This window comes from Ictalurus punctatus, chromosome 8 (assembly GCF_001660625.3).
Source record: "Ictalurus punctatus breed USDA103 chromosome 8, Coco_2.0, whole genome shotgun sequence".
Taxonomy (NCBI): Eukaryota; Metazoa; Chordata; class Actinopteri; order Siluriformes; family Ictaluridae; genus Ictalurus; species Ictalurus punctatus.
In genome coordinates, this window is record NC_030423.2 from 3,438,608 (window position 1) to 3,462,500 (window position 23,893).

General features: G+C 41.9%; 2 protein-coding genes across 4 annotated transcripts in view; one reads left to right on the forward strand and one right to left on the reverse strand.

Annotated features, from left to right (window-relative positions):
- The first annotated feature begins 351 nt into the window (after positions 1-351).
- LOC108268981 (uracil phosphoribosyltransferase (FUR1) homolog (S. cerevisiae)) lies at positions 352-17,394 on the forward strand. Of its 2 annotated transcripts, XM_017474422.3 has the most exons (7): positions 353-733; positions 819-861; positions 8,492-8,561; positions 9,848-9,910; positions 10,010-10,171; positions 14,687-14,785; positions 14,876-17,394. In XM_017474422.3, exons 1-7 carry the CDS (start codon positions 579-581, stop codon positions 14,980-14,982), a joined length of 699 nt encoding a protein of 232 aa, XP_017329911.1. In that variant the 5' UTR covers positions 353-578; the 3' UTR covers positions 14,983-17,394. The 2 variants fall into 2 exon arrangements, with proteins under 2 accessions (XP_047013020.1, XP_017329911.1); XM_047157064.2 differs by lacking the exon at positions 9,848-9,910 and having other exon boundaries at positions 352-733.
- Positions 16,592-23,893, reverse strand: part of zdhhc15b (zinc finger DHHC-type palmitoyltransferase 15b) — a 10,088-nt gene continuing 2,786 nt past the window's right edge. For both annotated transcript variants that reach the window (XM_017474424.3, XM_017474423.2), the window contains exons 8-12: positions 22,679-22,811; positions 21,818-21,944; positions 21,562-21,671; positions 19,257-19,327; positions 16,592-19,178 (exon numbers count right to left, since the gene is read on the reverse strand). In XM_017474424.3, the coding sequence (XP_017329913.1) occupies positions 19,281-19,327; positions 21,562-21,671; positions 21,818-21,944; positions 22,679-22,811 (417 nt within the window). In that variant the 3' untranslated portion in view covers positions 16,592-19,178; positions 19,257-19,280. The remainder of the gene's footprint in view (positions 19,179-19,256; positions 19,328-21,561; positions 21,672-21,817; positions 21,945-22,678; positions 22,812-23,893) is intronic.

A 23,893-nucleotide genomic window follows, 5' to 3' on the forward strand; every position in this document is an offset into this window, starting at 1 on the left:
TATGAACGACAATTATACGTAAAGTATGCCCAATACTATATTCCAGAGTTAACTCACAATTCTATGTCATTCAATGAAATCGCAGTACATACAGGGTTTTACGGAATGAAGGGTGCGTTGAAGTAACTCAACTCTCACACGTTTGCGCATACTGCCTCAATACACATGGTTATTGAAAGTGCAACAGATTTTATTTATTTATTTTTTTCTTCTGTTATTTGTGTAACAGATTTTCTCCCCTTACACGCAAAGATAACTCCACCTCGGTGCAAATTAGTATGATGAAGGACTTTCTAATGAGCATGACAATTTTATTTTTAAAAAAATATGCAATTTTGACGCGCCGAAACAGCCGCCAAAGGATGTGACGCTGTCACGTGCTGCCGCTGTGTGAGAAGACACGTTGTTTATTAGTCCATTTCTTTTTCTTTTTCCTTTAGTGTGCGTGCTGTAGGGTTCTGTAAACGATTATATTCTTCCATAGGCACTTTATACTTAGACGTAGATTATGTGCCATTATCAGCGTGCCTTGCTATAATCAACAGGTTGCACGTGGTGGTAACTGTGAACAGAACACAATGAAGCAGGTGCGTTTTGCCAATGGCGATGGTTCTGAGAACGAGTCGTTGGAGAAAGAGAGTGAAGAAGCAGTAAACAGCGACCCCCCGATCCAGCTGAAGCTTTTACCCCTCACTGATCAAATCCATGAACTACAGACCATAATCAGGGACAAGTGAGCTTCAACCATGTCCTGAATCATGCATGCTCTGCACTTAGAACACGTGTAGTACTCTAACATTTGAATGTGTTCCCTATAGAACCACAAGTAGAGGGGAGTTTGTGTTCTGTGCTGACAGACTGGTAAGATTTAGAGTATACAATCCTGTACAAAATCTGACCTATACAAACTACTACAATGATTGTAAAGTCCTCAGTCAAGTTCCCTTAATAACAAGTCAGTGCTGAAATAGTTACATGCTTATGTGTAAACCTTCTCTACACAAACGAGTGTGTAATTCACAGTTGACGTATACCGTTTACACTTGCATACAGAACTGTGCAAAAGTCTTAGGGACATGTAAAGAAATGCTGAAAAGCAGAGATGCCTTCAAAAAGAATGAAATGTTCCTACAAATCATTAGATCGACAATAGATTTATCGTTATTGCACAGTACAGATACTCAACAACGAAGTGCAAATAGTGTGCAAATTAACAAAGTTAATATAGAGGTATTATATATATCTCTATATATAAATAGAGGTTTATATATATATATATATGCATATACACATTCATACATGCTGTGTATATACATATACACACATACAGCATATATATGTATATGTACAGTATATATGCTTGCCACGTCTACTGTTAAAGTCCATCGCAACCTTGAACCTTGTGACAGCTGCTCGATCCAGCCATGAGAATGATTTCAATATGGCTATCTGAAAAATAAATATATATATATATATATATATATATATATATATATATATATATATATATATATATAAACTAAGTGGGGACAATTTTGGAAGATATTTTGCTAAAAAGTGTTCATTTCTCCTGTGTATGGAGACTTTTGGGACACCCTGTATGTTTGTGTGTATATATATGTATGTATGTATGTATACAGTCATGTGAAAAAAATTAGTACACCCCATGGAAATTGTTGGCATTTATCACATATTTGGACAAGCAAACATTTGATCCTCTTTGAAACAGTTCCTCTTAATAAAGTTGATACACGCTCTCAAATGACACATAAAACCAAAATTTTGTAATCATTTTCATAATTTAAATGAAAAAAAAAAAAACCACATCAGACACATGGAAAAAGTAAGTACGCCTTCAAATTCATAAGATTAGATTCAGGTGTTCAGGATTGGGTGCAAGTGATTAGAACCTGCTTAGGGAGTGCAGGTGGAACCGGTCTTAGTTATACTCCTCTCGTATATAGTGTCTGGTGTTCCCTTTGTTATTGAGGTGTGTGGGGTCATCATGCCAAGATATAAAGTGTTCTGTAAGGCCTTCAGAATAAAGGTTGCGAATACCTATGAGTCTGGTAAGGGATTTAAACGGATCTCCAAATTATTTGAAATACCACTTGAAATACATCATTCCACCGTAAGGAAAACAATCTACAAGTGGTGCAGATTTCAAACGACTGTCAATTTGTCCAAGGATGTCCGTCCCAGCAAATTCAGCCCAAGAGCAGACCGTCCGATGTAAAAAGAAGTCTCCAAGAGCCCCAAAATTTCACCACAAGATCTGCTAGTAAGTCTTGCAACTGTTGGTGTCAAAGTGCATGCTTCTACAATCAGAAAGAGATTGCACAAATTTGACCTGCATGGGAGGCGTGTCAGGAAAAAGCCTTTGCAAGATTACAGTTTTCAAATGAGCATATAGGCAAAGACCGGACCTTTTGGAATAACGTGCTCTGGAGAGACGAATCAAAGATAGAGTTGTTTGGCCAGAGTAGCTGTAGACATGTTTGGCACAGACAAAAGACAGCTTTTCAGGAGAAGCACCTCATACCAACTGTGAAGCACGGTGGTGGAAATGTTACGGTTTGGGGTTGCTTCTCTGCCTCAGGGACTGGACAGCTTGCATTCATTGATTCAATTATTAATTCTGCATCATATCAAAGAATGCTTGAAGATAACGTGAGGCCGTCTGTCCGAAAGTTGAAGCTGAACCGAAATGGACCTTTCAACAGGATAATGATCCTAAGAACACTATCAATTCCACCAAGGAATGGCTCAAAAAGAAGAAATGGAGGATTATGGAACGGCCTAGTCAACGCCTGGATATGAATCTTATTGAAACATTGTGTGGGGATTTGAAACAGGGGCAGTACATGCAAGAAAACCCTCAAACTCAACTGAAACTGAAAGAATATTGCATGTAATAGTGGTGAAATATTCCAGCAAGCTCGGTGGACAATTATGCAAAACGCCTACAAGAAGTTATTTCTACTAAAGGGGGCAATACTAGCTTCTGAGGTCAAGGGTGTACTTACTTTTTCCACAGAAGAATATGACATCTATTGATATTACTGTTGAATAAATGATTGAAAAAGCTCATTTTCCTTATTGTTTTGTTTAAGTATATCAACTTTATTAATAGGAACTGTTTATGTGTATATATATGCAAGTATTAGTCATAAATATATGTAGGTGATACAATGTTGTTTGACCGTTTGTGAACCCTTTAGAATTTTCTATTTTTCTGCATAAATATGACCTAAAACACCAACAGATTTTCACACAAGTCTTAAAAGTAGATAACGAGATCTCAAGTAAACAAATGAGACAAAAATATTATATTTGATGATTTATTTATTGAGGAAAATGATCCAATATTACATATCTGTGAGTGGCACAAGTAGGTGGAACCTCTTGGATTAGCAGTTCATTTGAAGGTGAAATTAGAGTCAGGTGTTTTCGATCAACGGGACGACAATCAGGTGTGAGTGAGCGTCCGGTTTTATTTAAAGAACAGGGATCTATCCGAGTCTGATCTTCACAACACATGTTTGGGATGAACAAATGAGATCTCTGAGGACCTCAGAAAAAGAGTTGTTGATGCTCATCAGCCTGGAAAAGGTTACAAAACCATTTCTAAAGAGTTTGGACTCCACCAATCTACAGTCAGACAGGTACACAACCTGAGGAAATTGAGAAAATTCAAGACCATTGCTATCCTTCCCAGGAGTGGTCAACCAACAAAGATTACATCAAGAGCAAGATGTGTAATACGTCATAAAGGAACCCAGCGTAACTTCTAAGAGACTAAAAGCCTCTCTCACACTGGCCAATGTTCATGTTCATGAATCCACCCTCAGGAGAACACTGAACAACAATGGTTCCCATCTTATCCCATCTGTGAAACATGGTGTTTTGCTGCATCTGGGCCAGGACGACTTGTCGTCATCGATGGAACAATGAATCGTGAAGTACACCATCGAACTCTAAAGGAAAATGTCAGGACATCTGGCTGTGAACTGAATCTCAAGAGAAAGTGGGTCATGCAGCAAGACAACGACCCTAAACATACATCATTCCACCAGAGAACGGTTAAAGACGAATAAAGTTAATGTTTTGGAATGGTCAAGTCAAAGTCCTGACTCTAATAGAAATGTTGTGGAGGAACCTGAAGAAAGCAGTTCATGTGAGGAAACCCACCAACATCCCAGAGTCGAAGCTGTTCTGTACTGAGGAACGGGATAAAACTCCTCCAAGCCGACGTGGAGGACTGATCGACAGTTAGCGCAAACGTTCAGCTGCCGTTATTGCTGCACAAAGGGGGTCACACCAGATACTGAAAGCAAACGTTCACATACGCTACTTATATGTACAGATTTGTAATATCGGATCGTTTTCCTCAATAAATAAATCCACCTTTAGGACTTGTGTGAAAATCCATTGGTGTTTCCGGTCACATATATCCAGAAATGTAGAAAATTCTAAAGGGTTCACAAACTTTCAAGCACCAGTACCCAGATGCTACTGGTGTGGGGAAGAAGCTGGCCCTGAGCCTGCTCGTTCTGATGCGAACGTTCCTGTATCTCCTCCTGGAAGGAAGGAGGTTGAACAGTTTTTGAGTGGGATGGGAGGAGTCCCTGGTGACGTTGCGTGCTCTATGCAGACATCTACTGTAGTGAAGATGTTCAATAGCTGGTAGTTGGGTGCCAGTGATGTGTTGGGTGGTTTTCATCATTCTTTGCAAGGATTTTCTTTCAGATACCACCGAGCTGCCTTATCACACTGTGACGGAGTTGGTCAGGATGCTCTCAACGGTTGCAGCTACTGCTATAAAGAGCTTATATAAAACTACTATAAAGAGCAGTAAACAGTAATAAACACTTCATTGTGTGTTTTGTCTGAAAAGAGGTCTGTTACGTAATATGCATTAATAATTAGTATGCCTAAGGTTTTTGCACAGTACTGTATGTGACTGCCATCGTTATGATAGAATTCAGGCAGATTTCTTTGTGTTTAGCTTTAAAACACCTTAAAAGCATGTGCAAACAATTTTTGTAACTACTACGTGCTCTCATAGCACATATATATCACATATAACGTCTAAGCCAAATGTATAATTTTACTCATTATAATTACGACACAGTATAACATGACAGTGTAATATTGTGTGTTTATATATATATATATATATATATATATATATATATATACATACAGTTCAAATAATTAGCAAAATTAGCATTTTCAGAGTGTATCTTCAAAGTACACAGTATTGGAAAAATTTGAGTAAATTTGTGAGGAGTAAAACATTTTGGGACGTGCTGTTATAGGAAAATAAGCAACAACTGGTTGAAGTTGAAGTAGATTATTTTCCAATAATGCCCCAAAGTGCTTTATTCCTTTTCTACTACAGCACTTTATAAATATCTACAATTCTTTATTTATTACTGAATGGCATGTCATGCTTTTTAACTGTATATACAGTCATGGGCAAAAGAAAGTATACCGTCCTTCAATTCTGTGTTGTTGTTTTTTTTAATAGGAGCCTAAATAACAATTGTGTGGTCCTCATCAACTTCTATAAATAAATAAATAACCTCAGGTTGTAACTCATTAGATTTCAGTATGTAGTCTCATGTAGTGAAAGAAAACTAAACCAACATTCAGAAACCCGGTGGGGGAAAAATAAGTACAGCCTTCCGACTTGCACCATCATTAAGAGAGTAATCAGTAGCCAGGTGTTACTAACGAAATCTACAAGGTTAGGTAATCATTAAGAAGTGTGACTAGATCTGTGAAATCAGAACGTTTTGTAGTTTGGTGTTCTGGAGCACTCAGGTGTGTGTCTACATCATGCCAAGAAGAATGGACATCAACTATGACCTCAGAGAAGCCATTGCTGCTGCTCATCAATCTGGGAAGGGTCATAAGGACATCTCCAAACAATTTGAAATTCGCCATTCTACAGTGAGGAGGATTGTTTACAAACGGGGAGCCTTCAAGACAGTTGCAAATCTCCCCAGGAGTGAGCCTTCCCAAGGTCAGAACATTTAATGTTGAGAGATATAACGGAAAACCCAAGAGCTACATCATGTGACCTACAGGCCTCTGTAAACTCATTAAATATCTATGTTCATGACATACCGTCTGTCGAGCATGGTGGTGGAGCGGTGATGATTTGGGCTTGTTTTGCAGCCACAGAACCTGGGAAACTTGCAGTCATTGAGACAACAATGAACTCCACCAAAATATTCTTGAGAAATTCGAGGCCATCTGTCCAGCAGCTTAAACTGGGATGAAATTGGTTCATGCAACAGGACAGTGATCCTAAGAACACCAGCAAATCAACATCTAAATTGCTTAAAGAAGAAAAAAAAACAAGGTGTTGGAATGGCCAAGTCAAAGTCCAGACCGCAACCCCATTGAGATGCCGTGGTGGGATCATAAAAGAGCTAAGCATAAACAAATGCCCTCTCGAACGTCAATGAACTGAAGCAATGATGCAAAGGAGAGTGGGCCAAGATTTCTTAAAAACGACGTGAGAGACTTCTAAACTCCTACAGGAAATGTAGTGCTACATTTCCTACATGCTACTGAATTATCGGGTGTACTTACTTTTTCCCACATGGTTTCTGAATGTTGGTTTACTTTTTGGTGGTGGTGGGGGGAGGGGGGGGGGGGGGGTTGTTGTCTTGAGGTTATTTGTTTGTTCATAGAAGTTGGGGAGGACCACCCAATTGTTATTTAGGCCCTGATAACTAAAAACATAGAATATAAGGAGGGTGTACGTTCTTTTTCCCACGAGTGTAGTTACGTATAGATCACTACGTTCACGTACCTTATCTCGGCTATAAACACTCATTCCCTCGCCAGCTTTTCATAAGACCAAGACATCGCGAAGTCTTCTGTCCTGAAAATTTACTGACCTTTAAAAAGCACTGACACTGGAGACTCCTGCTGGAGATTTCTTTACAGAAGGCTTCACTACACCAACACCTAGATATTTTACTTTGTTCGCTGTTAGCATTTTGTCCATCCTGTGAATGAGCTGTTAACGCGTTAGAACGTGTACATTAATATAAACGTGATTTACCTTACAGCCAAGCCTATTTTCAGAGCTGCTAACATAGAACCTTAATCAACACCTTCTGACCAATCAGATTAGAGAATTCATCAGCGCGGTGGTATAACGTTCCAGAACATCCATCTGTCGACGCCAAATTAGCAAAACTAAAGTGCATAAAAATACGCCAATCAGCTATAAAATTAAAACCACTGAGAGGTGACGTGAATAGCATTGATTATCTCATTACAGTGGTGCCTGGGATATATTAGATGGTCTACACTTATGTAGTGCTTTTTTCCAAAGCACTTTACACTGTGACTCATTCACCCATTCACACACACACACTCACACACCAATGGGAGCAGAGCTGCCACGCAAGGCGCTAACTTGCCATCGGGAGCAACTCGGGGTTCAGCGTCTTGCCCAAGGACACTTCGGTATGTGGAGTCACGTGGGCCGGGAATCAAACCGCCGACCGTACGATTAGTGGACAACGCGCTCTACCACCTGAGCCACAGCCGCCACATTAGGCAGGAAGTGAACAGTCAGTTCTTGAAGTTGATGTGTTGGAAGCGGGAAAAATGGGCAAGCGCAAGGATCTGAGCAACGAATAGGTCGGAGCATCTCCAAAACCGCAGGTCTTGTGGGAGCGTTCCCGGTATACAGTGATTAGTACCTACTAAAAGAGGTCCAAGGAAGGACAACCAGAGAACCATTGGCGGGGTCATGGGCTACCAAGACTCACTGATGCACGTGCTGAGCGCAGGCTAGCCCATCTGGTCCGATCCCACAGAAGAGCTACTGTAGCACAGATTGCTGAAAACGTCAACGCTGGCTATGATAGAAAGGCGTCAGTGCGTCGCAGCTTGCTGCGTATGCGGCTGCGTGGCTGCAGAGAGCCCGTCCTGACCCCCGCTCATCTATGGGACAAATGTGCTGGAGTCCAAAACAAGTCCGATCCATGGAGGCCCCACCTCGCAACTTACAGGACTTTAAACCATCTGCTATTAACATCTTGGTGCCAGATACCACAGCACACCTTCTCAGAGCTGTTTTGGCAGATACACAATATTAGGCAAGTGGTTTTAATGTTATGGCTGATCGGTGTGTAAAATCGATTACAGGGACACGTTTAACTTCGCATATATCAAGTATAAAAACAGAAGTATAGCTTTAACGTGGTACTCATCCCGAGTACCAAACTATAACCAAAATATAGTTTTGCTATATACGTAAGCATGCCGAAATGTAGAAAATCTATTAACCGAAACAACGTACTTGAAGCGTCCGTTGCATAAATGAAGGGCTGTCATGTTAAAGCATACTCATTTTCATCTTCACAAGGGATTACTTGAACTAAATCAGTGATTTAAATCAAGCGCTTGGTGTTGTGAGCTGCCGTTGCATTAAGACACACTCTTGATCCGTCCGTAGATTAGAATCGTAGTTGAAGAAGGACTAAATCAGCTGCCTTATACTGAGTGCATAGTGACCACACCCACAGGTGAGTACTTTTCATTTCATGTTCTAGCCGAGGCACTTTTCCACCGTTCGGTTAAAACCTTTTCTTTCAGGATATAGAGTTCACTGGACACCTTGAGTCTTGTTACATTCCACTGACGAATCCCATAATCCCCTGATTCCCCTAACTTTTTTGCCTGTGCTAATATCAGCATCTACAGTGGCCTGTTCATGCCAAACATTAAAAAAAACAAAACCCAGCAACAGAATCAAAAACGGAACAGCCGGTTGAGAAACATAGCGACATGAACTCAAAACATTTGGCCCAGCGTATGACTGTCACGAGGCTGGTATTTAGCAAAGCGAAAACAATAACATGAAGTTGCTTCCTTATTTAAGGATTGCGTAATACTGTGCAAAGTTGACAGCATGTCTGAAATGACATCATGTCAATATCTTTGATAAAAATAAGCACAAATCAGTGTGTTCATTTAGGCTTTAACGTATCTCCTTTTACTGTAAACACCCTCCAGCTCTCGGTTTTCCACAGACTGACACACACTGTAGCCAATCAGCAGCAGGGATCTGATGGGGGTTTTACACAGGATCTCCCAGTGCAACTGCAGGGTGCTCCTTGTAGCACCACGATGGCCAGCCAGACTTTGGTTTCCCATACTTCTGATACTATCGGTGGGTAGACCATGGCAGCTTCCGTTCCGGAAGGATCTGTTGTCTCAGATGGACGGCAGGGTACCTGGAATCCAGGTCCAGCCCGTCTGCAGCTCTGGGTTTGGCTCCTGGGTCCAACCCTCGAGCTGTATGCGAACCTGCTGTTGTTCATACTGTCGTCAGCGTGAGAGCTGCATCGACATGTCTGGGATATTTTCTCTTCATGGTGCAGACATCCCAGTTTCGTGCACCATCTTTTGGAAGCAGGCAGGCCTGCTTCCACGTCGAAAGTATATGTCACGGCCATTTCTGCGTATCATCTGAACTGTTACCTTGGCGAGCAGTTTCTCGAAAGGTGCGAGACGCTTAAGGCCGGCCCGCGACCCCCAATTTTCCCGGGTGGGATTTACGGCATGTGCTTGACTTTCCTTGCAGTCTTCTGACCTTAAGTGCGAGTCTGCCTTTCTATTAGCCATTGCTGTTGTGTTGTTTATTTGCTGTTGTGTGTTTATTTTCTGTCGTGCTTTGGATCTTGCTGTTGTGTTTATGGTCTGCTCTTGTGTTTTTGGTTTGTTCAGGTGTTTTCTGATTACTGACCTCCATACATTTTCACTGCTATGCAAGTTTTCATGAACAATGCCTTTCCATTCTAACTTCCAGGACAGAAGTATGAAGGTGTGAGATTTAAGAGAGGCAACTGCGGCGTCAGTATAATGAGGAGCGGTCTGTCACATTCCACGTTTCCACAGTTGTACCTCGATATATAAACAGACCGGTTTTCCGAGTTTTCCCGTGACGCTCTACATATCTGTCCCTAAACAGGTGAAGCGATGGAGCAAGGCCTAAGGGACTGCTGCCGATCTATCCGCATCGGCAAGATCCTTATACAGAGCGACGAGGAGACGCTGAAAGCTAAAGTGTACTACGCAAAGTTCCCGCCGGATATTTACAGACGCAAAATCCTGCTCATGTATCCTATCCTGAGTAAGTGCTGAACGAACCCATTTCAGTTGTAGACTAAACAAAAATTATATTACTGTTGTGTGCAAAAGTTTGTATCCCTCAAGGGTTTTCGACGGGAAAAGAACTATGTACGTCTAGTTTACACTTTACGTGCAAATGAGAAAGTGTACAGCACATGGCAGAGTTACAACAGATATGTCAATGGAAAATTCCCATCCGGATTTGCTTGCGTATTCCATCCATCCATCTTCTATACCGCTTTATCCTTTTCAAGGTCACGGGGAAACCTGGAGCCTATCCCCGGGAGCATCGGGCACGAGGCGGGGTACACCCTGGACAGGGTGTCGATCCGTCGCAGGGCACAATCACATACACACTCACACACGCATTCATACACTACGGACACTTTAGACACGCCAATCAGCCTACCATGTTTGCATGTTCTCCCCATGCTTTGGGGGTTTCCTCCAGGTACTCCGGTTCCCTCCCCCAGTCTAAATACATGCATCGTATGCTGATCTGCATTTCCAAAATTGTCCGTAGTGCGTGAATCCAGGGCGTCTCCCGAGTTCCCTCGGACAAGCTCCAGGATCCCCGCGACCCTGTGTATGATGAGCAGTATGGAAAATGCATGGATGGATATTTGTTCCATTTCTATAATTAAGCAGCACTCATTATGTACGTCGAATTGGTTTTATATAATTAAACAAGGGATTATGGAAGTAAAGAGTTCTGAGGGAAGAATAGAATAGAAAAGCTCTTCTACAGCTTACTGGGCCAGAAATCGAAAGACAGAAAGAGGTCAAGAGCTTCTCATCTTATGCTATTTTGTTCATAGGATATCTTTCTGAAGCACCGACTAAACCTAACCTGCATTGTACTACTTTTCCCAAGTGCTCTTGAGTATACGTGAGTGCGTATAGAGTGTAGAACAGAACACACACGCGCTCTCTGTAGGAAGAAACAACCGAGATGAAACGACTAATGTTCTTCAAACTACGTCCATGGGATAGTCACAAAATAGCTAGCTTGCTAATTTGGTAGCAGAGTAAAGGGAGAAAGTCTGAGCAGAAGTGGAAAGTATTTCAGATCACAATACCTTCCGCGATCTCCTTCTAATCCGCTTCTGCTCCCGAAGTCTACGGTCATGTTGAAACGATCCTCCAGCCGCCGAAGAGATTCCCCCTCCCGAAATAACCAGGGCAGGTCAGTGAAGGCACAGTACCAGCTTTGGAGTGCAGAGAACTAAGATTAGGAGACCTAATCTTCACCTGCTTTCTGGGATATTCTCTCTGCAACTACTATTATACCTATTATTAACTAGAGATACACCGGCTGATGGTTTAGAAACGTCAGGGCCGATTATATCCCGTCAATCAAAAGAGGGCGGGAAAACACATCGATTCCGTGCCGTACGTAAAGATGATGTCTGTTTTGTGGAATAACGTCAAAACTGCGGTCTCTAACCTTTTACACCGGACGGCGCAGCAGCGAAGCGGGAGTTTCGACGTCGCGTCGAACATCTTTATTCGCCGCGCCGCCAGAGCCGAATTGACGCGCCAGTACACCGATGGAAGATTTCAATGAAGATGAGTCGACAAAAAGTTATATATTGTACAGAAAAGTATATTTGTAGTGTAGTGTATTTCCTATCCAGTTCATTTTAATATATATATATATATAAAAAGTTGATATTATATAGGACCAGTTTGATGTCAGCGATGAAGTAGAAATGCTTTTGTTTGTGGAGAGTGAATGTGAGACTAACAGGAGGGTTTTGTTTTTTTTTGTTTTTTAGATTTCAGGCAATGTTAATATGAATAAATAACATTCGATAAGTTAAGAGATCTTACTTTTAATCTTCAGAATTGAGTTCATGTTAATTAGAGTGATGTGTTTTCTGTTGATGAGACCAGTTAGTGTGAAACAACTTGTTGAAATGGAGTTTTTATTTGCATTTCTTTCAGAATTGTGGAGTTCATTATTACTCATTTGAAATCAGGCATAAAAGGCAGAAGTATCGGTATCGGTTATCGAATCTGCCGATATCACTCCGAATAATCGGTTATCGGTATTTTGACCACAATCTGATCACAAAACCAAGTTACTTAAGCGTATGTGTCTTTCACTGTGGAACACAGCTGTCCAACGTCTTTAGACATCTAGGCAGACCGACTGATTTTACCATTGTGTTTGATTAACTGGCTTCTTAATCAACATGATCTTGGCAGGCAAGGTTAGAAAGCAGCGAAGAATATTTTTTTTAAATAAATAAATGATTTTTTTTTTGGGTTGGGGGGGGGAGGGGGGGGGGGTTTCCAGAATATAGCCATAGTGACATCCAATGGGATTTCCCAGGCTGCCTCAGATATTTTGTCCATCATATGCATTGGCACACCTGCAATTTTCACATCGCCTTCTACATCACGGTCCGATTCCCAGAGCACTATATCCTAGCCACTTTGTTTGAGCTGACCTTTGCGTCTCGTTCCACGTTTCCAGCTTGTTCAGCCACCCAGGATAATTACGGGTCTCGGAAGGAAATTATACAGGACCTGCCAGTTAGGCACAAAGTGCTGAATAGCACGAGGACGGGCCCTTGAAATAGCAGCGTAATGGGTGGTTTATGTCGGACGTTAATACACTTAACCATTGTGCGCTGTTCAAAGTCAAATGCCGCAACGAATAATGTCTTCATCAGTGCTCGTCAGTCATTTCCCGGGATGTTAGGAACATATATTTACCAAGTACTAATTGTCTTGCTGTTGGTGTCATCAGATTAATCCGGCTCATTGTTGGGGAGAGAGAGACGCACGGAATGTTTAGACAGCAGCGTGTTATTCATTTCGCTTCACGTTTATACGTTAAACAGGAACTTTTCACGTAAAAGAAGAAGAAACACGGTTTATATAATGAAATTGTATAGTTCAGGAATTGATAACAGGATTGCTTTTGAAGCTTTGGAATCTTCTCAATAATGAGGAGCTTCTCACATGGGGCTTTTCTTAAGAAACATCCGCTCAGCCGAGTGAAAATTTTATCCAAAGCGAGGGAGCAGATGAGGGTTAAGGGCCTGAGCCGCCTCCACAAATCTATTTCACCAGAAACTACGAAGACATGTTTTTATTTACGCTCTAAACTCGGCTACGATTTCTGCAGACGTCACATTAGGTGAATGAGGATCTAGTACGAATAGTTAGTCTGCTTAAAGGCGTTTTACTTGCAAGCTTGCAACCGGAGAGTGCTTTTCTCACATGGTGAATGTTATGCTCTGCTCAAGTTGCCATAGCAAAATGGACATAAATAGATTGTTTATAAATGGTTGTAGTTTTTCAGAAGTTAATATGGCAGAAAATGTCAACATTTGACCATGTCCAAGGCTGCCATACAGGGGAAAAAAATAAGTAAACCATTCCTATTTCTACACTCATTAAAGAGAGTAAATAGCAGCCAGGTGTTACTAATGAAATGCACAAGATTAGTTAATCATCAAAAAGTGGGAGTGCCGCTGTAAAAGCAGAACTTTTTGGTAGTTTGGTGTTCTGGAGCACTCGGGTATGGGTCTACGTCATACCAAGAAGAATGAACATCAACTATGACCTCAGAGAAGCCATTGCTGCTGCTCATCAATCTGGGAAGGGTCATAAGGACATCTCCAAACAATTTGAAATTCGCCAGTCTACAGTGAGGAGGATTGTTTACAAACGGGGAGCCTTCAAGACAGTTGCAAATCTCCCCAGGAGTGAGCCTTCCCAAGGTCAGAACATTTAATGTTGTAAACTCATTAAATATCTATGTTCATGACATACCGTCTGTCAAGCATGGTGGTGGAGCGGTGATTATTTGGGCTTGTTTTGCAGCCACAGAACCTGGGAAACTTGCAGTCATTGAGACAACAATGGACTCCACCAAAATATTCTTGAGAAATTCGAGGCCATCTGTCCAGCAGCTTAAACTGGGATGAAATTGGTTCATGCAACAGGACAGTGATCCTAAGAACACCAGCAAATCAACATCTAAATTGCTTAAAGAAGAAAAAAAAAACAAGGTGTTGGAATGGCCAAGTCAAAGTCCAGACCGCAACCCCATTGAGATGCCGTGGTGGGATCATAAAAGAGCTAAGCATAAACAAATGCCCTCTCGAACGTCAATGAACTGAAGCAATGATGTAAAGAAGAGTGGGCCAAGATTTCTCAAGTCCATCGCAGGGCACAATCACACACCCATTTACACACTACGGACACTGTAGACACGCCAATCAGCCTACCGTGCATGTCTTTGGAGTGGGGGAGGAAACCGGAGTACCCGGAGGAAACCCCCGCAGCACGGGGAGAACATACAAACTCCGCACACACAGGGCCACGGCGGGAACCGAACCCCCGACCCTGGAGGTGTGAGGCGAACGTGCTAACCGCTAAGCCTCCGTGCGCCCCTTTTAATTCTATAGTTTCGAAATATAACTGTCGTTTTGGTGTGGTGATGTGAATGGAAACAACATGACCTAACAAATCTGCATCAATCATTTTTGCCCTGTAGGTAGTGGGAATGCTGTCGTCGAAGCAGTCCGAGTGCTGATCGATCACGGCGTCCAGGCTTCACGCATCATTCTCCTGAGCCTCTTCTCCACCCCGCATGGTAAAATAGCTCCGAAGTCTTTTGAACTCACGACGCTTTTATACACCAGACATGAGGGATTTTTGACTCTGCCTCGTTTTGTTATTTTAGGAGTTACGTCCATAGTTCAAGAGTTTCCAGAAATCACCATCCTGACCACCGAAGTCCATTCTGTAGCGCCAACTCACTTTGGAGAGAAATATTTTGGGACCGACTGAATTTTCATTTGGAGACAGCCCATTGAGTATTTCTTTGCATTTCTCTAAGTTTGGAATTGGTTTGCGTTATAATTTAAACTATAAAATTTTTGAAAAAGTTTGAAGTGCCTTAGTATAGCGTGTTAGAAGCGCAGTGCATGGTTGTATAATGCAATGGTTCTCAAAGCAGGGTCCGTGAAGCATAGCTGGGGGTTACAGCAATGGAAATCACAATCCGCCATCATCACAGTCTGACTTGTAGTGAATGGGTTTATTCTAAAGCTGTAATAGGCAGAGGTTCTATTTACTGGATTCAAGAACATAAAGAATAGCCAGTGATCGCTAGCTAGCCGTTTACTATTTTTAGTACTTTAGATACATTAGTATAACTCGTAAATACAAATAGGCGGCGAATTAAAGGAACGTGTTGTAGTCTTCGCGTCGCTTCTACAAATCTCTGGAACCGTAACGTGGAACATTAATGATTTGTCATCGATATACACGTCGACTGCCACACTGGCACTTCAGCTAACCACTTTTGACTAGTGCTATGAACATATGAAGCACCTGATCTGAATTTGCCCCGGGGAAATAAATGTATACTTCTCTGTCCAAACATCATACACGTTGTTTTCATCTTCATCGTTGTCTTTCATTCGTTATCAGTTCGTTAATCAGCCCAGAGAGGGTGAGGGTGAACTGAAACTAGATAGGTCAAGTTTGTCACAACAAACTTTGATGTTGGCTTGGTATGAAAGTTTAAAATAGTTTCCGGTGGAAATCTGAAAGTAACGTGTAGTTTTAAGAAAGAAAAAGAGCGACCGACAGCTAGGGTGCCGATACCTGTAGCGCTAGAGCGATAGCCAGGGTGCCGATACTTGTAGCGTTAGGGATTTCACATTTGAATATGGGTTTCATCCAAACGTCAATATCTCAGCAAGTAAGGTTTTCTACTGATGGAAAGTTCAGGAAGGGTGCCGAGTGGTTAGTACGTTCGGCGCACACCTCCAGGGTCGGGGGTTCGATTGTCACTGCCCTGCGTGTGTGTGTGCGGAGTTTGTATGTTCTCTCCGTGCCGCGGGGGTTTCCTCCGGGTACTCCGGTTTCTTCCCCCAGTCCAAAGACATGCACGGTAGGCTGATTGGCGGGTCCAGAGTGTCCGTAGTGTATGAATGGGTGTGTGAGTGTGCCCTGCGATGGACTGGCACCCCATCCAGGGTGTACCCCACCTTGTGCCCCATGCTCCCTGGGATAGGCTCCAGGTTCCCCGCAACCCTGTAAGATAAGCGCTATAGAAAATGGATGGAAAGTCCAGGAATAAAAAGCTCCAATAAACATCCAAAACACTGCACACGTTTAAATAAGCAGTTCACCCAGATGTCTTACGTTCATAGACCTTGCTGATGGGGTATTCCCTTTCCAGAACCTACACACTAACTCTCCTCTGCTTTTCTAGAACTCAATTAGAAATCTTGTACAATAGCACTACTTGTATTGTTCTCCCCTTGATATATATATATCGCTTTGCTTGTATTCCCTTCATCTGTAAGTCACTTCTGAATGAATAAATGTAAATGGACGTGGAATTTATTCGATTATTTTCCTTTAAATTATCACCCATCTTCAGGAGTGTAGTAATCTAACTGTTTTTAATGCATAATTTGAATCTGTTAACGTGTAATGCATTGTACCAGAAGTGAGCACGAGGATGTTTCAAAAAGAGGGAAGGTCACATGGGAATATTACATCAACATAATGACTCTTAAGAAAGGACAAATATGACAAATACAGTTACACATTTCCGTAATACCAAGAAAAGCCTTAAGTCCAAAAAAAAAAAAAAAACACAGGATGCTGATATGGAATACATTCAGTGTTACCTAGTGAACAGTGGCACTCTTGACTTAAGATTACAGTACAAAATTTATGTGGAGAAATGACAAGAAACTCATGTCAGCTGCAGTGCCACACTGTTTCCTGCGCTCACCGGGTTCAGCTTATGACCCCGATAAGCCGAATCAGCTGTGATTTAAGCAAATTACAGTCCCCTCCGAAACTATCGGAACGGCGAGGCCGATTCACTTGTTTTGCTGTACGTTTGCGTTCGAGATCAAAAGACGGATGTGAGAAGAGAGTTTAAGAATTCCAGCTTTTTATTTCCTAGTATTTGTATGTTGACGTGTGACAGGTTGAACGTATGACTGACAGGTGCTCCTTGTTACCCAGGTGTGTCCCGTTAGATTGATTGTTTAAACAATAAATAGGTTGGTTTTAGCCTTCGGTTGCACCTGTGAAGACTGTTGCGTCTGTTGTTAAAAAAAAGATGAGCCAACATGAAGATCAGAGAGCTGTCTATGGGAGAAAAGCGAGGAAAATCAAATCAGAGGCACAAAGATTGGTCGTAGCCAGTAGAGCAATTTGGAATGTTCTGGGCGGGGAAAAGAAAGAAACCATTGGTGTAGTGAACAACAGACACAGAATGGGTCGGCCTAGGAAAACGACAACTGCTGTTGACAGAAACAACGGTCAGTGACATCATCAACAACCTCCGTAGGGCACTGGTGAAGGTATCACAATCCACCGTCGGAGAAGAATTACAGAGCGGATATATGGAGTCCGTACCACAAGATGCAAACCACTCATCAGCGGTGAGAATCAGAAAGCCAGATTGGAATTCACAAAGAACTGCAGAGATGAGCCACAAAAGTTCTGGAATCAAGATTAACCTCTACTAAAGGAAAGGAAAGGATAAAGTGTGGAGAAAGAAAGGACCTGCTCGTGATCCAAAACATACAAGCTTGTCTGTGAAACATGGTGGAGGTAGCGTCATGGCTGCTTCTGGAACATGCTCTTTAATCTTTATTGATGATTAAGTCATGATGGTAGCAGCAGAATGAATTCAGAAGTATACAGGCACATGTCTGCCGACATCCAGAGAAATCCATCCAAATTAATCAGGAGGAACTTCATCATGCAGCACGAAAATGATCCAAAACACATTACCAACTCAACGAAGCACTTTATCATTGGGGGGGAAAAGTGGAAGGATTTAGACTGGCCAAGTCTATCACCAGACCTTCACCCAATTGAGCAGCGTTTCACCTTCTGAAGAGGAGACAGACGAGAGAAACCCTCTGAAACAGACAACTGAAAGAGGTTGCGGTAAAAGCATCACACTAGATAAAAATCAACAGTTTGGTGATGTCATCGAGTCACAGGCTTGATCCAACTAAATATTACGTGTCATTTACTTTAAAACCGATCTGTTCCTATACTTTTGCTCACCTAAAAATTGTGTGGTCCGATAAAAAAAGGTTCTGTTTTAGGTTGTTTAACACGTCTAGATGTAAATACCAGGAAAATAAAAGCTGAAATTCGAAACTCCTCTCCCATATCCATCTATCCGTCTCAAACCCAGACGTCTTTGGTGTGGAGCACCAAAAATATAATGCATCGGCCTTGCCGTTCCGATAGTTTCGGAGGACCGTATGTGGACTTGGAATGGAGAACATGGAGTCAAGACTTCCACGAAAACAGCGTTCATCATTCGTTACACACTATGTTTGCGAACTGTAAATAGCAGGCTGCGTTTTAAAGGAATACACATAATCAATACACGCACATCTGTAATACATCGTTAAAAAAAAAAACGGACAATTTAAATATTTAAATAAAGTAGTATTCACTGCACCACAGTGATTTTACAGGAGGGTCCTTATAGTCTTTGATGAATATTTAAGGCTTGGAGAGAGATCACGCTTGCAGGACAATTAGTAGAACTTGTAGAACACAGGGGAAAAACGGCAGAAAAACGGTCTTTCCTGCAGCTTTTGTCAATGCTATGACACCAGCTGCCACCGAGAATGGAGCAAACACGTTCGAAGATGAATCCATGTGCTGAAACGTAATAGGAGATGAAACGCAAGGTCATTAAAACCCATCGTTATCTTGCACTCAGAAGACAAAGCAAATCCAAGCCCCTGGGAACAGTCTGATTGTCCTTGGTGATTCTCTAAGACGATGGAGGTGCTTGTGTAAGATTTAATAACCCAGATCATACAAGGTAAAACAGAAGAGAAAAGAAAAAGAGGACAAAGCCACTCTCTGAGGCCATGCTTTTCTGAAATCCTCCAGTATTTGGAATGCTGCGTCTTCATCCGAGATTTGGTGTTCCGTCGCCTTTACAGTGCAAGCCTGAAGCAGCTGAAAGTGCTCCTCTGGTAAATATATAACAAGAGTCAGAGCAAATATTTTCCCTCATCCAGACTCAAATAAACAAAAAAGTCTATACGTACCGAGAAGTGTAGTTCAATCGATTGCTATTCAATATCCAGTCGGACTGAAGCGTCATTCTCTACTTCACCATCTGTAAATAAAGTACATATAAAGTAACATCGTCTGTTTTCTATTTTTGCCAAACAAAACTAGATAACGATCACCTGCGACTGTTACAGATAGAGCAACACAATTGTATTCTATTTTATTCATCTTATTCATCTGTTCACTCTTAGTGATACTTGAGATCAGAGCTGTTGCTTTGGACCACCAGGGGGCCCCCATGAGTGTACAGTGCCCTCCTTAACCTTTTGATCTTCTGTTCAAAAAGAAAACTCACGATCATCTTTGTTAAATATAGGTGTGCAACGATTATTGGCACCCCATGAATTCATATGATATATTTTTTTTTTCAGGAAATTGTTTAAACATGACTTCCTGTTTCACAGGGGTATAAATATGAGGTAACACATAGGCAAAAATCCCTTAGTCATTCATAACAATGGGTAAGACCAAGGAATATAGCTGTGCGGTAAAAGGTTGTTGAGCCTCACAAAATAGGAAGTGACTATAAGAAAACAGAACACGCAATGAAAATACCCAGTTCCACCATCTGGAAACGTTATGAATCAACCTGAAAGAGGACGTGCGTCTATATCGTCTCAACGCACTGTGAAGAGGACGGTTCGAGTGGCCTAAAAATCTCCAAGGATCACAGCTGGAGAACTGCAGAAGTTAGTTGTGTCTTGGGGTCAGAAAGTCTCCAAAACTACAATCTGAAGTCACCTCCATCACCACAAGTTGTTTGGAAGGGCTTCAAGAAAAAAGCCTCTACTCTCATCCAAAAACAAACTCGAGCGTCTTCAGTGTGCAGACACTACTGGAACTTCAAATGGGATCGGGTCCGATGGTCAGATGAAACCAAAATCGAGCTTTTTGGTAATAAACACAGAGGTGGTTTTGGTACACAGAGAGGTAGCCATATGGAAAAGTACCTCATGCCCACGGTTAAATATGGAGGTGGATCTTTAATGTTTTGGGGCTGTTTTTCTGCCAGAGGACCTGGACATTTTGTTAGGATACATGGCATCATGGACTCTATCAAATATCAACAGATATTAAATGAAAACCTGACTGCCTCTGCCAGAAAAATTCCAATGGGCCGTGGTTGGATCTTCCAGCAGGACAACGTTCCAAAACATACATCAAAATCAACACAAAAATGGTTTACTGACCACAAAATCAAGGTCCTACCATGACCATCCCAGTCCCCTGACCTGAACCCCATAGAACACCTGTGTGGTGAACTGAAGAGGAGAGTCCCCCAGCGTGGACCTCGAAATGTGAAGGATCTGGAGAGATTCTGTATGGAGGAACGATCTCTCATCCCTCGCCATGTATTCTCCAACCCCATCAGGCATTATAGGAGAAGACTCAGAGCTGTTATCTTGGCAAAGTGACGTAGCACAAAGTATTGACTTAAAGGGTGCCAATAATTGTTGCACACCTATATTTAAAAAAGATCATTTTCTTTGTGGATAAACCTGTGTTGTGTTTGCAATTGTTTGAGATCCATGACAGCAGAGTATTTTTGTGATTTCTTTTGAACAAAAGATAAAAAAAAAAAAAGTTAAACAATAAAGACCATTTTTCACAGCCTTCTCCGCTCATATTTACCAAGGGGGTGCCAATATTATATTTCCTTGTTTTAGTCCATTTGTCTGGGTTTTTTTTTTTTGCTCCCACATGTTTATAATTCAAACGGATAAAGTTAGCGGCTAACTACAGTTACCTAGCTCGTATCTAGAGTAAGAAGTGTTGGGCTAATAAACGTTAAGTTGCTAGCTCAGCAGTCTGTCGACTTTAAACATGTTCACGGCTCAGAACTAGAGCGACTCGCTCGCAGACAGTGAAGACATGATTTCCCTTATTTCAAAACCTCTACCATGCTAAGTATTCTAAATAGCCATTGTCAGGAATGCGGTTAGTGTTGCAACGTGCAAATCCAAAAACGCGGGGGAAAAAAAAAAAAAAAAAAAAAAAGTCAGCTGATCTGCACACAGACTGAAGCGAAGTTTATTTATTTTATAAATAAAATAAAACGGCAAGTATTTCATCACCTATTATTATGCAGAGAGAGAGAGAAATGAGATGACAGCTCCAAACACATTTGCTATGATTTATTTAGAGCAGATATATAAAATGTGCCTAATTTGGGCGTTCTTTCAAATGCAATTGATTAAACAATCACAGTGATTTAATCACACTTAAATCACCTGGAATGGGGCAGAGGTTGTTCTTTCAGTTCCATTATCTTGTCCTTACCTGTGCCGTCCTCATCTGACCCATCTTCCCTCCATCTCCTCTCGCTGGCCAGTAAAGGGTTTTGACATTCGCTCAGAGTCCGCAGAGGGAAATAGTGGCCGTCACCTTGGCTAAAGACCACAAGGGACACTGATGACATATATACACACGGCATTCTGAAAGCCATGATGAGATCATTATACAATTCATTTTAATACCATTCCACCAGTTATATTTTTACACACACACACAACGTAAGGTACTGCACTTTACTAACCTGGTGAAGATCGGGAAAAACCAGAGCTTTTTGTCTTCCCCAAAGACCTGCAGAAGGTTCTTGCGCAAACCGACGTTAAAGCCGTTCCTGTCGGGACCGTTGTGGAACACGGGTGCGGAGAAAGCCTCTGAAAAACAGTGAGCGTGCGACACAAAGAAAAGATGAAGCTTTTTTGGTTTTTAGTTTATGTGCTGTATTATCTACACTATATGGCCACAAGTTTGTGGACACCTGACCATCAGACCCATGTGTGCTTGTTGATTGTCCAATTCCAGATTTAAGTCTTCCTTTGCTGTTATAATAACCCCCACTGTTCTGGGAAGGCTTTCGCTAGATTTTGGAGCGTGGCTGTGGGGATTTGCTCGTTCATCCAGCAGAGCATTAGTGAGTGAGCATTGCTGTTGGGCGAGGAGGTCTGAGGTGCAGTCAGAGTTCCAGTTCATACCGAAGGTGCTCAGTGGGGTTGCGGTCAGGGCTCTGTGCAGGACGCTGCAGTTCTTCCACTCCAACATTAGCAAACCATGTCTTTATGGAGCTCGCTTTGTGCTATATATTCCATCCATCCATCGACCATCTACCAATACTATATCGAAATTGTATTTACAAACATTCGTGATACAATTGCAGTCGAAATGAATGAACTATATTAATCAAATAATTAATATTATTAGAATAATGTTTGTTAGACCTGAAGACAAGTTTCTGATTGCATGCACCTTAATAGCTCCTTTTATTACATGCGATTATTTAGACGGTCCGAGCTGCCACTAGTGCTTTCGGCTTACGCGGTCGCCATATAAACAGTATAGCATCACTTAAACTAAACGAAACAGTGCCGAGAACACAGCAGAGCCATCATACCCAGTGTGGATCTGTTCTTAGCCACCAACCAGCAGTGGTATCCCAAGAGGAACATGAGGCTCACAAAGAACATCACAGCCACAAACAGGAGGAAAAGGACATGGAACTTAGCATGGCTGTTTGGAAGCTCGCCCTGAAAACACACAAAGGAAATGTAAAATTTACTCCTTTGTCTGAGGGGGGGGGGAAGAAAAAAAAAAAAAAACATGTTTCACCATGCAAGGAATAAAACACGATGGGGCATGCCGTTACAGGAAAACAATCAACGTCAGGTTGGTGTGATGCAGCCTGTTGCTACAACTTGCCAATTATTCCCTTGTTTTATTTATTAAAGAATGACAAATCATACCTTTATCCGTTCAGCGTTACATTTAATATCGTTGAACAAAAGACGTTAGTTCCTGTAATCACTTAGAACAGCTATAAACAGTATAAATTACCCTCACCAGCCCCTGTTTTTCACCCTCTCTTGAAGATGACACATTCAGTACATATACACAGACAGCGATAATCTAATTATCGACCTTATTCTGAATAAGATAATATTCTTATAAGATTAAGGTGTTTATATGAGTTGCTTTTAAATATATTCCTTTCGTGTTCCCCTTTTACATGTTGTAGAACATGGATCGATTAACGGCACACGTCAGTACGCCACGCCGTCCGACGTTCCCTCCAGAATTTCACGTATCGACATACATTTGGTCTTCGTTATGGTACCGTATACAGTTTTGGGGGTTTCATTTTTTATTTTACGGAAGCTCCGAGTGCGGTTAATTATTTGTCGTGCTGTACGTGCAAACAGACGACTGATTGGACCGTGGGCTGCGTCCCAAACCGCGCACTTACCTACCGTATAGTAGATCAGCTACATGTATATAGTAGGCGAGTACACGGTTTGGGACGCAGCCGTGCTCTCGTTTGCCGTCAAACGGTTGAGCGCTGCCGCGTGTGTCCGTGTCCTGTCGCAGAACACGCTGAAAACTCCCACACGACGTTGATAGTGTGATTAAGGTGTGTACGTGTCTGTGATGCGATTAAAACAGGAGTACTCCACACGTCTTTATTCGATTTGCGTTTACTTCGAGTACGACTTTAGTCGGATTAAGGTCACCGATAATCGCCGTTTACATGCTAGAGTATCGACTTAATATCGCAGTATTGTCGTCCGTGTAAACATACTGAATGACAGGATGCTACAAAGCCCTGTGTTCA

Bases quoted from the DNA above. Each gene is read 5' to 3' on its own strand.
- LOC108268981 (XM_017474422.3), top strand. From the start codon at position 579: ATGAAGCAGGTGCGTTTTGCCAATGGCGATGGTTCTGAGAACGAGTCG. The intron at 734-818 runs GTGAGCTTCAAC...TGTTCCCTATAG, and splicing joins CAGACCATAATCAGGGACAA to AACCACAAGTAGAGGGGAGT. The intron at 862-8,491 runs GTAAGATTTAGA...ATCCGTCCGTAG, and splicing joins TGTTCTGTGCTGACAGACTG to ATTAGAATCGTAGTTGAAGA.